Below are 17,150 nucleotides of genomic sequence, written 5' to 3' on the forward strand. Positions count from 1 at the left end.
CTGAACGTGAATAAACCATAATATCATCAATAAAGACAATTATGAACATATCCAAATATAGACGCAATAGGCTATTCATCAAGTCCATAAATATGGCAAGCGCATTCGCCAACCCGAAGGCATGACAAGGAACTCGAAGTGGACATATCGGGTCCTGAAGGCTGTCTTGGGAATATCTTTCTCTCAAACTCTGACCTAGGGGTACCCCGGCCTCAAATCTATTTTTGAAAGTATCTAGCTCCCCACAACTGATCAAACAATTCGTCTATCCTTGGAAGTGGATACTTATTCTTTATAGTTACCTTGTTTAGTTGCCTATAATTGATACACATCCTCAGTGAGCCATCTTTCTTCCATACAAATAGTACTGGTGCACCCTAAAGTGAGGTACTGGGTCTGATGAAACTTTTCTCCAGTAAATCTTTTAACTGCTCCTTCAACTCCTTCAATTCAGCAGGTGCCATTCTATATGGAAGAATGGATATTGGTTGCGTTCTCGGAAGCAAATCAATGCCAAAATCAATCTCTCGCTCTGGAGGAATACCTGGAAGTTCATCTGAAAATATATCCGCGTACTCCTTTACTACTGGAATAGACTGAAGTGTAGGTATCTCAACATCTGCATCTTTAACTTGCACAATATGATAAATGCACCCTTTTGCGACCATTTTCCTCGCCTTCAGATAGGAAACAAACCTACCTCTGGGTGTCGCTGTATTATCTACCCATTCAAGGACTGGCCCACCCGAAAAATGAAATCTGGCTATCTTTAATCGACAATCAACTGTGGCATAACAAGCTGCCAACCAGTCCATGCCCATGATAGCATCAAAATCCAACATCTCTAGCTCAACTAGGTCAGTTGAGGTCTGACGACCACAAATTGATACCGAACAACCTCGGTAAACCCATCTAGCAATAATCGATTCTCCGATCGGTGTAGATACCACCAAAGGATCCCTTAGTATTTCAGGCACTATACCAAATTTCCTTGCGACAAATGGCTTAATACATGATAAAGTAGATCCTGGTTCTATCAAGGCATAAACATCGAGGGAATAAATGGTCAACATACATGCCACAACGTCTGGTGAGGACTCTTGGTCCTGTTAACCTGCTAGCGCATAGATACGATTCTAGTTACCATCTGAACTGGACCCTCTACCTCTGCCTCAACCTCTACCAGCCGAAGACTGGGACTCGCACCCTGAAGGATGCACGGACATAGCTGATCCTGTTGCTGAATTTGCTGGTTGTACCATACCCCTAGAATCTCTATTTGGGCAATCTCACATCATATGCCCCGGACGTCCACATGTATAGCAAGCATCGGAACCGGCTCAGCATTAGCCCAAGTGTCCTCTACCGCAGATGGCACACCGTGGCGGGAATGGCCATATCTGCCACGAACCTCATTATTGCTACAAACTTGACGCCTAGGAGCTCTCACCTGGTCTTGACTGAGTATAATAGTCATACCTATAACCTTGTGACTGAGGTGGCGGAGGTCTAGGTGGACATTTGAAGTATTGGGGCATGTAAGTACCCTGAGACTGCTATTGAGACCTAGCAAATCTCATCCTCTTACGCTGCCCTGACTTAATCCTCTTTGTACCCTGCTATCGACGCCTACTCCTTTCTATATTCTTGCCAAATGCTTGAATTTGGGAGATATCCGTACTATCATGTAATGCATCGGTGGCACATGCCTCGGTCAATTCTAGGGCTAACCCTGCTATAAACTTGTGGATCCTATCCTGCATAGTAGCAACTATGGATGGTGCATATCTGGCCAATGAGTCAAAGCGGAGACTATACTCTCGAACACTCATATTGCCCTACTTGAGGGCTAGAAGCTGATCAACTCGGGCCTGTTGGGTCTCCTGCAGTAAGTACTGGTCAAGGAAGGCATCTGAAAAATTCTCCTAAATAGCAGGAGGTGCATCACATCCCTTGGACCTTTCCCATCCCTCGTACTAAAGGATGGCTATATCTTGGAGTCGAAAAGTTGCTAACTCAACTGCCTCTTTCTCCGTGGCATGCATAACCCGAAAAATCTTATGTAGCTGATCTATGAAATCCTGCGGGTCCTCCCTCTGATATGTCCCTATGAACTTTGGGGGATTCAAAGCAATAAACTCTCAGACCTTTGAACTCCCAGGTCCCTCAGAAGGTCCTGCACTAGTGGATGCTCTAGCCTGTTGCTGGGTAGCTACCAATTGTGCCAACAAATTCACCGCACTCCTCAAGTCCTGATCTGATAAAAGTGGAGGGGGAACTAGATGTGCAGTCTCCCTAGGAATCTCCTCAGGTAGCGGAGTAGCCGGTAATTACTGGGTAGGGGTCTCTCCCTGGGACTCTGATTGGGTCCCATCTGCTTGGGGTACCCTGCTAGTCCCCTTACCTACTGTTGTTTCTCTCCCCTGGCTAGCCGTAGTTTTCCTAGTTACCGTCATCTCTGCATGCAAACGTCAACATGTATGTTTAACTCAAATTTCCTATAACTTAGTGCTATAACACGATTTAGATTTGAAAGAAGGGTAATCAACTCCTAAATGCCTTGTATTCCCCTGCTTATATAATATGGTGCACCCTACCTCTATAAACAAGACCCTACTAGATACGACTTGTAGACTCCCTAGGACAAAACTGCTCTGATACCACTTTTGTCACGCCCCGAGCCTGGGGGAGAGACCGGCACCTAGTGCCTCACCAATCCTTGCATACCACTTGCGACTAAGAGACTCTAAACATGTAATGTCATACTTTAGCCATGGGCCACATTACAAGATAATGTGCGATGCTAAATATAAAACTGGATAGAGACTAATGCCGACTAAATGTCAACATAAAGCTGGGCCGGCAAAGCCATCATAATTACTACAACTGACAAGCCAACAAAATATACGTACAGGGCCTACAAGCCCATCATACTGCACTAACTAATAGGATATGTCTACAAGCCTCTACTAGTAGATGTACTATGATCGGAACAGGGCCCTGATCTACCCATAGCCTATCTATATATATATATATATACACAAGATGTATACCAAACATCTAGACCCGGCAACTCCAAAGGACGGGGAGCTTACCGATATAGTTGAACTCGGGCAAACACCTACTGGGGAGGTCTACCCGTCTGTCTGTCTAGACCTGCACGCATGAAATGCAGCGTCCCCAGAAAGGGACGTCAGTACGAAATAATGTACCGAGTATGTAAGGCAATATACTGAAAGCTGAAACTGAACTGATAACATAATAACTGAAAGCAACTGGGAGTCAAAGAAAATCTGAAGATATGCTTATCTGCTGATACTGACTCTATTCTCTTAATATAATTAGTAAAATAGTTGTCCGGCCTTATATATATATATATATATATATATATATATATATATATATATATATCTTCTCTGTCGTAGTAGGCTCGCTCATAGGCTCTCGGCCATACTAAGCTCTGTATCTCGACCAACTAGGCTCGCTCATAGGCGCTCGGCCACAGTAGGATCGGCATATAACTTACTATCTTATCAGAGGTTGCCCAATAGAGGCCTACCCATCGATTATAGCTCGATAGTAATAAAAATACTATAATACTGTATATATAGATTCTCTGCTCTCTTGATTGGAAGAAGGAAATACTCAATTGTATATGAAGTCCCGATAATGAGAATATTGTAACTTACAAAACTAGGAAAATATACGTAAATTCAGGGATATGAATTTTTCTTTGTGCCTTGTTATTAAACTTGTGTAATGACGAGACCATGAAAAATGAAGGAAGAGCTTAGCCTTAACATACCTGAAGTAGGGAAAAATTCGTGTGATGTTATTGAAAAAGAAATACATTGTACTCCCTTAGAACCACAAAATTTTACGTTGTTGAATCTTCTTGGAACCGTTGAAACTCGTAGGATCTGATCTCAATGTTTTTGAGAATGAAGTTTGAAAGAGATTTTAAGTGCATAACATTTTCATCCTTCTGTAATGCCTTAGAAATGAAATGTTTTGTAGTGTTTTACCTTTAATACAATTAACACATTTTGTAGTGTTTTATATTTAACTACGTTTGCCACCTGCTATGTCTTTTTACACGTAGGATCAGGTAGTGCTTGTAGTTAATACATTAGTTTGCCACATAACCTATAATAACTAAGTGTCATATGTATAGGTATGTGGCTTTGCTGCCACATGTTGGTTTAATTTTATCCAACAAATAATTAATTAATTAACTAGGTAATATATCGCTACTCGGTAATTATTTAATTACTCGCATTATTAAAAATTATCTCAAATTACTTAAAATTCTACTTATTTTTAATATGTTTGATACATCATATTATCACGGTCATATGGTACCTTATATGATACTAGTCCATAAGTATTGGGTATTATAGCCCGGACCGTACATTCAACGAAACTCATTTTCTTTAATTCGTATACCCTTTCCTTCATGGCACTTACTTATTGCTTGGTATAAAGAGCGTAAATATGCTAACCTCAAGATAATCTCATCCCCGAGTTTATGTCAATTAACTAAAGACGAAAGTTTAACGTACGAAAAACGCGAGATGTAACACTTCGGGTGTACCTCCTCTGTGAACGTTGTTCTCAGGGTTGTCGGTAGGTTGCGTCAATGGCCACATGTGAGGTGGCATCGATAGAGTCCGTAACTGGGACTCTATTAGGATTAGCATGAGGGATGTTATTGCTAGGTGCTACGTTGTGGTTTTCGGCATGGTGGTCAAACTCAATATCAGCGTTGAAGTGAGCAGACCGATAGTTTGACATATTTAGGTAGATCTATATTTACTAGTTAAAAAGAAAAACAGTAGCGGAAGATCCTGCTTAGAAGTAACTTTCAGTCACTAGGGAATTGGGATCAAAAGTTCCTATCCTTGGAAGATCGAAATCCAAAATGAGATTCAAAAATATGAATGACAAGTTTAGAAGAATACCTAGCTAGGATGGATAGGACGTGGCGGATTTAAACATATGCGGGGTTTGTAGTTTATGCGGCTGCGGTGTAGGATATGACGAGTTTTAAAATTTTCTTCAAAACTCAATATAAAGCAGGGTGATTTGCCGGTTGTCTCTTTCTCTATTTTTTTGTAAACTCCTTTTTCTTTATCCGATATATGCAGCTGAGGCAGAGTCATGTTCTAAGGATGAAGTTTGTTGTACGATTGCATCAACTTATTTACTTTTCTATGGTTAGTAATTTTATTTTTGCTGAAGTAGTGAAGTGATATTCCTTCGTTGTTGAGTTACATTATCGTTTTTGCAATTGGTATGTGTTTCGATGGCAAATACCAACATATAGTATCTAGCTATCTAAGTATTATTTACACTACATTTGTTCCAATTTAAGTATTTTTTCAAAAATATTATTTTGCTAAAATGAGTATCCTTTAGATAGACAAAATACTATCGAAACAATTTTATCACTCAGCATATGAACTTAAGATGTTCATAATTAATTAGAAAAGCTTAATGTTAAAAAATGGCAAATTAGTCAAATTTTAACAATTTTACATTAATTAAGAGTAACATCAAAAGTCTGGGAACATTGAGTAATAACTAGATTGTTCCCATTTAGCTAAATCAATAGGTAAACTGTTTTATACTAGCTATATACTGTAATTTGAATACTTAATTTGTGCAACCAAGAGAAAAACTGTTTTATACTAGCTATATAAAACAGACAAGAACCAAGAGAAGACAGTGCAAGTCTATGCAAGAAGTGCAAGTCTTCTCTTAGTTCTTGCATAGACTTGCACTGTTTTAATTTGAATACTAGCTATATACTGTAATTTGAATATTGTTTTATACTAACATTTCTGCATTTTTAACTACAAGTTAAAGAAGCTTAAGAAAGTACTATCTACCTGGAGCAGAGCTACATATGGGGATATATTCCAGAAGATTACAAGCCTGGAGGAGGTGGTCTTGGTTCATGAAAGGCAATTTGAAGTCAATCCTACACAGATGAACAGACAAAGATTACAACAGGTACAAGCTGAAATGATTAAATATCTTGCATTAGAAGAAGAATTCTGGAGACAAAAAGCTGGCATGTTATGGTTCAAAGATGGCGATAGAAACACTAAATTCTTCCATGCTCAAGTTAATGGGAGAATGAAGAGACTGAAATTATCAAGGATCCAGAATAGCCTTGGTAACTGGATTGAAGAAGATCACTTAATAGCAGAAGAAGCACTAAAGTTCTACAAGGATCAATTTACTGAGAGTGAAGTTCCTAATGCTTTTGATATTCTGAATCATGTACCTTCAATGGTAGATAGTGATCAACATGAAAGATTGATGGCTTCGCCTTCCAATGAAGAAGTGAAGAGAGCAGTTATGGGGTTGAATGGGGACTCAGCAGGTGGACCGGATGGCTTCACTGGAGCCTTTTACCAAACATGCTGGGAAATCATTGAATAAGATGTAGTAGGCATGGTCAAGGCTTTCTTTTGCGGTCAGCAATTGCCAAAGAGTGTGACACACACAAACCTGATTTTATTACCAAAGAAAAAAGAAGTTATGACCTTTGCAGACATGAGACCAATCAGTCTCAGCAACTTTGTTAACAAGATTTTCTCGAGGGTTATTCATGAAAGGTTGGTTGAATTTTTACCAAACTTAATCTCACAGGAACATGCAGGTTTTGTGAAGGGAAGAAGTATAGTTGAGAATATACTGTTAACTCAAGAAATCATTACGGATATCAGGTTGAGAACAAAAGCATGCCCAAATGTTGTGATTAAGCTCGACATGACAAAAGCTTACGATAGGCTATCATGGCTATTCCTAACCAAAATGCTAAGGAAGATGGGATTTCCTGAAGCGTTTATTGGATTGATCTTTGATTTGATTGGGAATAATTGGTACTCTATTCTTATAAATGGGCAGCTAAATGATTTCTTCAAATCTTCGAGGGGAGTTAAGCAGGGTGACCCTTTGTCACCAACCCTATTCATTCTAGCAGCAGAAGCAATGTCTCGGGGATTGAATTCACTACACACTAACCTGTATTTCTGTGGATTTGGAATGCCAAAATGGAGCCCAAAAATAAATCATCTCTCATACATTGATGATACAATCATTTTCTCCTCATCTGATGAAACTTCACTGAGACTTGTCATGGAGGTTTTGCAAGCTTATGAATCATCGTCTGATCAACTGGTGAACAAAGCCAAATCTGCCATATACCTGCATCATTTAACGGATAATGAGGTGATTAACAAGGTTGAAAGGATTACAGGTATAGGAAGACAATATTTCCCTATGACCTATCTTGGCTGCCCTATTTTTTATGCAAGAAGAAGGAGTGACTATTACCAGGGATCAATCACTAAGGTCATGGACAAACTGCTGTCGTGGAAAGGCAAACTCCTATCTGTAGGAGGCAGAGCTGTATTGATCGCAAATGTCATACAGAGTATCCCAATTCATATGTTGTCAGCAGTTAATCCACCAATTTATATGATCAATAAATTACATAGCATTTTTGCAATATTCTTCTAGAGCAGCAATGTGGGAGGCAACTCTAGACATTGATCATCGTGGACTAACCTTTGCATGCCTTATGAGGAGGGAGGCATAGGCTTCAGGTCCCTATATGATGTATCCAAGGCACTATTCTGTAAATTGTGGTGGAATTTCAGGACAAAACCCAGTTTATGGAGTGCATTTATTAGTCAAAAGTACTGCAAGAAACTAAATCCAGTAATTGTACCTTAGAAGCGTGGATCCCGCGTGTGGAGAAAAATGCTAGAATGTAGGGACTTGATTGAGCATCAAATATACTGGAAACCGAGAATGGGATCAGCTCAATTATGGTTCGACAATTGGACTGAGCTGGGAGCCTTATATTTCCAAGTGCCTGCAGAGTTTGGTATCGATGAGGATATTCACAATGTCAATGATCTGGTTGAAAATGGTATGTGGAACTTGGAAAAAATATTTCAGACTCTACCTGAAGATTTGGCAAACCACATTGTGCAGAATATTAGACCACCAAACGAATGTGCAGAGTTAGATACACCATTCTGGATGATTGAAATAAGAGGTCATTTTTCAGTGAATTCTGCATGGGATTACCGGCGAAGAAGAGACAACCCAAGCTTAGGTTACAGGATGATATGGGTCAAAGGCTTACCTTTCAAGATATCCTTCTTCATTTGGAAGGTGTGGAAAGCCAAACTGCCATTTGATGATTTCTTGCGTAAAATAGGATACTCCATGCCATCAAAATGTTGGTGCTGTGCTGATCCTAAGGAGGAGTCATTAGTACATTTGTTCTTCACATCCAATGCAGCTAGGAGTGTTTGGAATTACTTCCTGAGGAGAGCAGGAATTGCATTAGAAGGGTTATCATTACAACAAGCAATTACAAAGTATTGGACAGCACCAGTTGTTCCCAGATTGAAGCCAGTCTTACAAGCTTTACCTGCATGCATTGTATGAGAACTTTGGAAGAGAAGAAACAGTTTGAAATATGGAGAAGCAGTATCAGTGAGCAGAGTTATTTACCAGGTGTCATCTACTCTGCAAGCTCTAGTCCAACTAAAAAAGCCTGGACTGTATGTGCCTCACAAGTGGCTGGACTTACTGACAATGTTGGAGCAATACACACCTCGATTGAAATATGAAAAGGTGTTATGGGAATTTCCTCCAAGAGGGTGGATCAAAGTAAATACGGATGGAGCATGTAGAGGGAACCTAGGGAGGAGTTCAATTGGTTTCTGCATAAGGGATGAGGTAGGTGATTTGATATATGCAGAAGGAAGGGAGATTTCTGAAGGAACCAATAATGAATCAGAAGCAGTAGCTATTGTGGAGGCTTTGAAGATGTGCAAAAATCTTAATTATTTTCAGATATGGCTGCAGACAGATTCCTTGCTATTAAAGAACATTATAGAAGAATCATGGAAGCCTCCTTGGTGTATTACTAATCATGTTGAGGAGATTTTAAGATTGAAGGAACAAAGTATCATCAAGGTCACACACATACTCAGAGAAGGGAATACATTAGCAGACCACCTTGCCAATTATGCTCTAGATGAAGGAAATATTGAATGTCATGGCTTCTGGGATATGGACTCAAAAGGAAGGAGGATTATTAATGAAGACAAGATGCAATGTCCTTACATAAGAGTGAAGGTTGCAAGGAATTAGGAAGAAAATAGACTACAATTTGCTATCGGACTCGAATCATTCTTAAGGAGAGATTGGTTAGCAATTTTTCAGCTAACATTGTTTACTTTTTTGCAGGTATCTCATTGATGCTAAAGCCTTATGTTATAGTAGAATCTCAAGTGGTGGTATTAATGCCTTGCATTCAATCCACTGGGAGGACATTAAAGGTGGGCTTTGGCATATGTACAAAGATCATTTCAAGGCAGGCAATTACATCAAAGGGAATTGCTGGAACTTTGGAGGAATTTGATCGACCATTTCTTGAGGCAGATCAAGAAGAGAAATGGCTCTCTCGAACAAAAGATAAGCAACCGGAAGAGGAGAAAGAAGAAGTCTGGAGTGGAATGCTACCCCAAATAGATAATGCAATAAGTGAGCACAATGTCACATGGGAAAGGAGAGATGAACTTCTAGACAAAAGGAGATTTGGAGACAACTTTTGTGGTCAACAGTGCACGCCTGTCTGGGAGCGTGATTTTGCTATGAGAAGTTGTTTGAGATGCTATGCTGGTTTGAATAAAACTCAAATGTATCTAAGGGATGGCGTGATTTCGAGAAAGGGAGACCTGGAAAGCACGCTAAGACAGAGCATAGAGAAATGGTACCACAAAAGAACAATAAAAAATGTGATGGTTGGTATCATTATCATAATCATGCAAGACAAGGTGTGGACTGAAGATGGGAAATTCAAGACAAACATATGGAGACCTATAGCTCGACAACATAAGGTGATAATGCACTGCCCAAAGAAACACACATGCATGGAAAACAGGGGAGAAATGGGCAAAGGTTTAAAGTTGTCACATATGCACGGAAAAATGACGCATGGGATGGTATATAACAATTTTGTGGTATTAAATATTGTATTGGGGGTGCACAGTTCAATAGGAATGGACCACTGGAGGCAATATTTAATACAACAAAAATCTGGATTCACGCATAGATTCAATGTGGCACGCTTCTCAAACGCACGCCTACTGCACTTTAAATCTGCCGAGTTCAAGACACAACTGGTATTGAATTTTAAATTCACACTTTTGTGTATTTATCTGCAGAACTCAAGGATAAAGCGTGGGTATAAATGCCAATAATTTAACAATGGTGTAGTCATGAAAGTTGGACAAATTGAAAAAGCCATAATTATAATAAAGAAAGTGTACTGCATCGACTATACCAATGGACATTGGAAGGAGGAGCTAATGCTTTTAAAATTGGCAAAGAAAGCTCACGTGATTTTCTATCCAAGGAAGATTTTTAAATTCCAAGCATGCTCCTTGGTAAAAGAAACAATGGGAATTAAATTATCCTTGCTTAATGCACACCTGGTTAAAAACATACACAGAAGTATGGTCATGGCCGTTTGGAGGCATCATGACTAATTTTTGGTATGTTTAATGGGCGAGAATGAACAAGGAAATGGGGTTACATTTGGAAAGCTGGACGTCGGATATGCATGCAAACAATTTATGTACTGGTATTGGGCTGAAGAAATTTGGACATGCAACATGGACATGGGCTGGACGTTATAGACTAGAGATACAACGTGGACATGGACTCACTTGGGCTACTTTTAATAATTACAAAGTTTAGTTATGCATAATGTAATATCAATTTTGAGTTCATTGCTCAATTTTGGTAATAGGATCTATGTAATCAACAATGTTTATTTCTTTCATCGTCTAAGACCTCCCGACTTTGTATTTAAATTTGGATTTTTTAATTATATATATATATATATATATATATATATATATATATATATATATATATATATATAAACTAGCCCTAGGCGCTTGCCTAGCGGTCAACCAAAAAAAAAACAGGACAGGTTTATACGGGGCAGACTGAAAATAAAGAATTTTTATTATGCGGGGCGGGGCAATTGCGGGTTGAGTCAATATGGGTTTAGGCTAAATCCGCCTCACAGCCATCTCGCACTGCCCCACTGCCATTTCTTAACCTAGATTTCATTAATTGTATAATTTAAAAAGCCTTTATTTATAACATGAAGGGAAATTATTTATCATGATTAACATGCTCTAAATTTATCATATTGTTAATTTAATGGTAAGATTTAACAAGCCTACATGAAAGGATGAAAGTCAACCAACAAGAACTTGAAAAATTGGGGGATAAAGATAAAAGAACAAAGGTGGGTGGGGAAATAGAAATTTAGTACAAGGAAAAATAAATGAAACTAATGCTTCATCAAAAAAAAATTAAAATGTGAGAGGTTGGCTATGGTAGGGGTAAGGAGAGGTAAAGGTAGGATAAAGAAGTATTGGGGAGAGGTAATTAGGCAGAGCATGACATATCTTTAATTTACCGAGGATATGACCCTTGATAGGAGGGTGTGAAAGTCGAGAATTAGGGTAGGTTAGTGAGTAGTCGAGCATAATTCTTTTTCATGCCTATATTGCTTTATTATACCTGTAGTTATAGTGTATTCTCATATTTCTATTATTTTTTGAGTGCCTTCCTAGATCACTAAATAACTTGGTTCTTTTTCTTACTCCTTACGCATAAATGAAATAAACAGTAAAACAAGAACAATAATTTTTTACGTGAAAAATCTCGCAGCTCAAAGGTGTAAATACCATGACCTACCATATAAGATTTTATCGTCAACTTCACTCGGACAAATCAGCCAAATATATTGATTACAAAACTTGTAAATCAATACCCACACACTTCTCCTACTTTTACTTCTTGTATTAATTACAAGATACTCTAACTTGCACACTGAAACAATACTCCAACTAACATGTTTTAAATAACATCTTGATTACAACTCAATCTTCTAATACACATGAACTAAATAGACTCGAGAAAAATGAATTTCAAAACACACTAATGATAGAATTGAGTGTTGACCTGAAAATGCTATGTTGCGTTCTTCTGTTGATGTGCAAGAGTATGTCCTTCACAGTCCATAGTGAAAGTATTTAACTTCCCAGTACTCTAAGATATATGGGAGTCCTACATACAGTCAAAATCTCGTTTGCTTGCAATCCTGAAGTCTAAGGACTCCATGAATCTTGTGACTCTATAGAAATGCAGACACATATTCTTGGGCATCGGTCCTTATCACATCAAGAGTCCTTTCTAGCAATATCGATCCGCAGTAACTTTGTATAAAAGTTACTGCCTTGTAAAAACCTTCAGCAGCTACTCTAAGAACTTGGTTCTTAGCACACGTTCACTGGACACAATTATTAATCATCAAAACTCAATTCTCAACAAATTCTCCCTTTCTAATGATGACAAACTTTATACTCACGAACCAAGTAATATCATTTTTAAACATGTACACAACATCACAGTTGTTGAGAACAACAATTTTGAGTAGAACAAGCATATCTCCCCCTCTATCTTCTCCCTTTTGGCATCATCGAGAAAAAAAAAGGAAACACTTCTGAGATATACTTTGCAACCAGTTAGTGCACGATTCATGGCCATTTAGGATACAATACAAATACCAGAAGAATCAAAACAAATGAACTATGCTATTGATATAGATTACGTGAGAAGCAGGGAAACAACATAACAAAATTTATTAAGGAGTGTCAAATTAAGCCTAGGGCCTTGATTTAAAATATTAAAATAAAATAAATTAAAACTTGTTGCATACTAATCAGAACTAGACAATAAAAACAAAAGACAAAGCATCAATGAGCAAACTAGAAATGGACATAAGACAATGGGTTAAGCACCAATAGCAAGGGAGAGAGGTAGAGGAGGTCAAGGCCTTCACATTAGTAGCAATCTTGTGTACATGAGCATCTCTGTATTTTCTCAGCTCCTCCCTAAGTTGCCTGATTTAATTCTGCAATTCATCATTTTCCTCCCTGAGCTTAGCATTTTCTTCCAAATCCAGCTCCAACTTATTAGAGAGTTCAACAGCCCTGTAGCTCCCAGGAAAAATAGCAGAACCAGTTGGACCTCTACCCTTGATCTTAGCATAGCCACACTGCTTGAGCATGACAACATCTAGAACATCATTGTGATTGCCAAAATTCAGTTTAGGCAATGAGATATTGAGCATGTCAAACAACTCAGTTAACGTGAAGCCATAAGGCATAGCATGCTTGGGCTTAGTAGTGTCTACAAACCTTTCCATATGTTGAATTATCAAGCTAGGAAGGTTACTTTCCCTACCTATGTCCAACAGCTCCATCGTAACCATGTCAAGTAAGATGGCCTCATGCCTCCTCTCAAACCTCTGCAAAATGTAGGAGTTCACAAAATAAAATAACAAACTGTGAAAAGATGTCATGTTAGTTTTATACACCTTTTGATGAGCATCCAAATCAAACATCTACAAAAACTTTCTAGTAACCACAATGTATGTGTCCTCATTATTGTCAATTCCAGGCCATTTCTTCATCTAATAATTGTCAAATCCCAAGGAGAGAATGTTCAGCAACAACCCAAGCTTTGAAGCATCAAACTCCAACTCAAAATCTCTCACAGAACTCTTCACCACTTTGCCATCAAACTGAAAGTTGGCATAAAACTCAACCACTGCAGGTACACAAACATAGGGAAAGGCTTTGACAAATATGTATGTCCATCCCTGCAAGTCAAGCTTTTCTACCAACTGAGCCATACCCTTTTCATTAGTGTTAGCAAGTATCTTCCCATTTGACACCTTTTCTGCATTTGAACTCAGTTAGTCTGTCAAGTACTCCTGGCTCAATCCTTTTCTTCTTTCCTTTGCTAAGCTTCTAAGAGGTGGCAGTTGCTTTGGTGGGTTTAGCAGCAGTCTTCTTTAATGATGGTTTCATACTCTCAAGGGAAGAACCAGGCCCATCATCTACATCCAAGTCAACAACAGCTTCAACAACAATAACTTGCTTTCTTGTCCTCTTTGAACTCCTATCCTCCTTGATAATTTGTGCATCAACAACCTTTCTCTTTCTCCTGGGGAGAGGAGTCCTAGTAGGAGTATCCAATTCCTTTCTTGCCCGTGAAGTTGTTCTTGTAGGCTTTGCAGGGGTTTTCTTGTTCATTTTTCTATCTCAGACAATGTCAAATTATCCTCATCAGTTTCAACTTCCTTATCTCCTACGAAAGGAGTTAAGGAAGGCCTAGGTTCCTGCAATCATTCCTCTTTATGAACTTCCTCCAAAGTGGTCATGGCTGTATTCCCAATATTTATAGAGCCTTCATATTCCTCACTTGCATTGTCCTCCTCACCTTCAGATTCAGAACCCTTACCTTCACTTTCTTTTTCCTCTTCATTACCCTCACATTCAGAGTCATCTTCTCCCAAACTTCTTTTTTCTTCTTCTTCTTCTTCTGAATCTCCTACTTGTTCACCTTGTATTTCTTCTATCTCACCTTCATTCCCTTCACCTGATTCGCCCTAATTCTCATTTTTTTTCTTTTGAACTTTGATCTTTCTCCTGTACCCTTTCTTCCTCCTTATATGTTTCTCCTTCTCCTTCCGTATTTGCTTCTTCATCCTCCTCATCATCAGTCCAACAATAAGAGCTTCCATTGAAACCTTTGTTATCCTGTGTTTCTTTCTCACCTTCCCCTCAACCACAGGCAGGTCTGCAACTATTTCTAAGCTTTTTTTCTGAGCTAGTACTTCCTTTTCTATGGCAGTACGTTTTACATATGGTGTGTCCCTCAGTGGTTCAATAACTTCTAACAGGAACACCTCAATTGCAGATGCTAGAACATCAAGTTTTGATGGAGGAGTGTTTACTTGAGCATCCTTGGCGAGTGAAGGTTCCCCCCGAGCAGTAGTCCCTTTTACCTCTAGTTCCCCCTTAGCCACAACCCGATCAACTATATTTTCACCCTTTACTAATTTCCTTGAAGTAGCCTTGAATTTTATGGGTTTGGAGGTAATTTGTGGGTGTGACGACCCGACTGCTCGTTTTAAGAATTAACGTCCTGATACCCTATTAACTACTTTCTCCGTATTTGTTTCCGCTATTTTGATTTGCGGGGATGCTTGGTTTTGAGTTTTGGAGTGTTTTGGGATACTTAGTCCCTAAATGAGACCTTAAGCTTTAGAATTTGGACCGTAGTTGGAGCAGTATAAAGACAACCTCGGAATGGAATTCTGTCAGTTCTGTTAGCTCCATTGGGTGATTTTGGACTTAGGGGCATGTTCGGATTGTGTTTTGGAGGTATGTAGCTTATTTAGGCTTGAAATGCCGAAAGTTGAATTTGTAAAGTTTCTAATTCGATAGTGAGATTTTGATATCGGGGTCGGAATGGAATCCTGGAAGTTGGAGTAGATCCGTAGTGTTGAATGTGATGTGCTTGCAAAATTTCAGGTTATTCAGATGAGGTTTGATAGACTTTTTGATCGAAAACGTAATTTGAGAGTTTTTGGAGTTCTTAGGCTTGAATCCGATGTTAATTTGGTGTTTTGATGTTGTTTTGAGTGTTTAGAAGATTTGAACAAGTTTGAATGATGTTTTAGGATTTGATGGCATGTTTGGTTGAGGTCCCGGGGGCCTCGAGTGTGTTTCGGATGCTCAACGGGTTATTTTGTAACTTAGAGAAATTACAGAAAATTGCAGCAACCCAGTTCTAGATTCCTTCTTCATGTTTGCGAGCGGGGTCTCACTTTCGCAAAGAGGAGCTGGGGTTGGGGGAGGTTTAATGCTTCGCGTTTGCAAAGGTGCTCCCTCGTTCGGGAAGCTGGGAGGTCTTATACCTACGTGTTCGCGATGGTTGTCTCGCGTTCGCGTAGGAGGAGAAAATTGTCTATGGCGTTTTCGACCAGGGTATCACGTTCGCGATGAAGGAAAACTGGACCCAAGCGGAGTTGTACTTCACGAACGCGAGGAACCTTCCACGTTCGCGAAGAAGGAAATACCTGGGCAGATATTAAAAACCCAATTCGAGGGTTTAAGCCATAATTCATATTTTGGACTTGGGAGCTCGGGAAATTGCAATATTTGAAGAGATTTTCATGTGGGCGATTTGGTATGTGATTCCTACTCGGCTTAGACTAATTTCCATGAATCTTCACTTAAATCCATCATTTAATTTCGAATTTATGGTAAAAAATTGGGGGAAAGTTCTTAGACCTAAATTTTGAGTTTTGATAGGGGATTTGACATTGAATTTGGATAATTTTTGTATGGTTAGACTCGTGAGGGTATGAGGAATCTGAAAATATAAATTTTATACGATTCCGAGACGTGGGCCCAGAGGGCATTTTGATCATTTTACCTAATTTCGCGTATTAGCTTAGAATTTATAGTGGAATCAGTTACTTGAAGTGTTATTTATATTATGCAATTGAATTGAATAGATTTGGTCCATTTGGAGTCGAGTACTCGTGGCAAGAACGTGGTTTCGGGTTGATTATTGATCCGGTTCGAGGTAAGTGGCTTGCCTAACCTTGTGTGGGGGAACTCCCCTTAGGATTTGGTATTATTGATATTTGAAATGCCTTGTACGTGAGGTGACGAGTGCATACTTGTGCTAATTGTTGAAAATCTGATTTTCTTTAAGTAATTTTTAATTGTGTTTCTTTTCCTGTTTATACTTGCAATTTAAACCCGTTGTTAGCTTAGGGAAGCATGTCTAATTGACTTAATTGCTTTACTTGCTCAAACTGGCTTATTTGGATTATGTGCAGCATGCTAGGCTAGAAATACCTATTTTACCTTGGTATGGAATTTGAATTGAATTGTGTATTCTTCTTGTTGTTGCTATGTGTTTACTTTGGGACTATGGGACGGTATCCTGGGAGATCCCCTTGCATGTTTACTTTGGACTACGGATCGGTTTTCTGGGAGATCCCCCTGCACTTTTATATTGGTACTACGGGACTGCACCCGGTAGATTCCCCCCAGTACTAGGTATTTACATTTGGAACTACGGATCGGGATTCCGGTAGATCCCCGCGCATTATGAGTTGGACTACGGGACGGTATCCCGGGAGATCCCCTGGATATGTATATTGG

At 39.1% G+C, this 17,150-nt stretch overlaps 3 protein-coding genes across 3 annotated transcripts; 2 read left to right on the plus strand and 1 right to left on the minus strand.

Annotated features, from left to right (window-relative positions):
• Window positions 1-377: 377 nt before the first annotated feature.
• Window positions 378-1,073, minus strand: LOC138883384 (uncharacterized). The gene has a single exon (XM_070164066.1). The coding sequence runs from the start codon at window positions 1,071-1,073 to the stop codon at window positions 378-380; it is 696 nt and encodes a 231-aa protein (XP_070020167.1).
• A 3,625-nt stretch (window positions 1,074-4,698) lies between these two features.
• LOC138883385 (uncharacterized) lies at window positions 4,699-6,450 on the plus strand. Its single transcript, XM_070164067.1, has 3 exons — window positions 4,699-4,770; window positions 5,148-5,216; window positions 5,863-6,450. Exons 1-3 carry the CDS (start codon window positions 4,699-4,701, stop codon window positions 6,448-6,450), a joined length of 729 nt encoding a protein of 242 aa, XP_070020168.1.
• Window positions 6,451-7,827: 1,377 nt separating this feature from the next.
• Window positions 7,828-8,475, plus strand: LOC138883386 (uncharacterized). The gene has a single exon (XM_070164068.1). It carries the CDS (start codon window positions 7,828-7,830, stop codon window positions 8,473-8,475), a length of 648 nt encoding a protein of 215 aa, XP_070020169.1.
• The last annotated feature ends 8,675 nt before the right edge of the window (window positions 8,476-17,150 follow it).

This window comes from Nicotiana sylvestris, chromosome 12, assembly GCF_000393655.2.
Source record: "Nicotiana sylvestris chromosome 12, ASM39365v2, whole genome shotgun sequence".
In the NCBI taxonomy this organism is placed as follows: Eukaryota; Viridiplantae; Streptophyta; class Magnoliopsida; order Solanales; family Solanaceae; genus Nicotiana; species Nicotiana sylvestris.

What these genes read in the sequence shown, in the direction of transcription:
- LOC138883386 (XM_070164068.1), top strand. Translation starts at nt 7,828, where the DNA reads ATGGGATCAGCTCAATTATGGTTCGACAATTGGACTGAGCTGGGAGCC.
- LOC138883385 (XM_070164067.1), top strand. Translation starts at nt 4,699, where the DNA reads ATGAGGGATGTTATTGCTAGGTGCTACGTTGTGGTTTTCGGCATGGTG. An exon ending in AACTCAATATCAGCGTTGAA is followed by an intron (nt 4,771 to 5,147) that starts GTGAGCAGACCG and finishes CGATATATGCAG; the next exon opens with CTGAGGCAGAGTCATGTTCT. An exon ending in AACTTATTTACTTTTCTATG is followed by an intron (nt 5,217 to 5,862) that starts GTTAGTAATTTT and finishes TTTAACTACAAG; the next exon opens with TTAAAGAAGCTTAAGAAAGT.
- LOC138883384 (XM_070164066.1), bottom strand. Translation starts at nt 1,073, where the DNA reads ATGTTGACCATTTATTCCCTCGATGTTTATGCCTTGATAGAACCAGGA.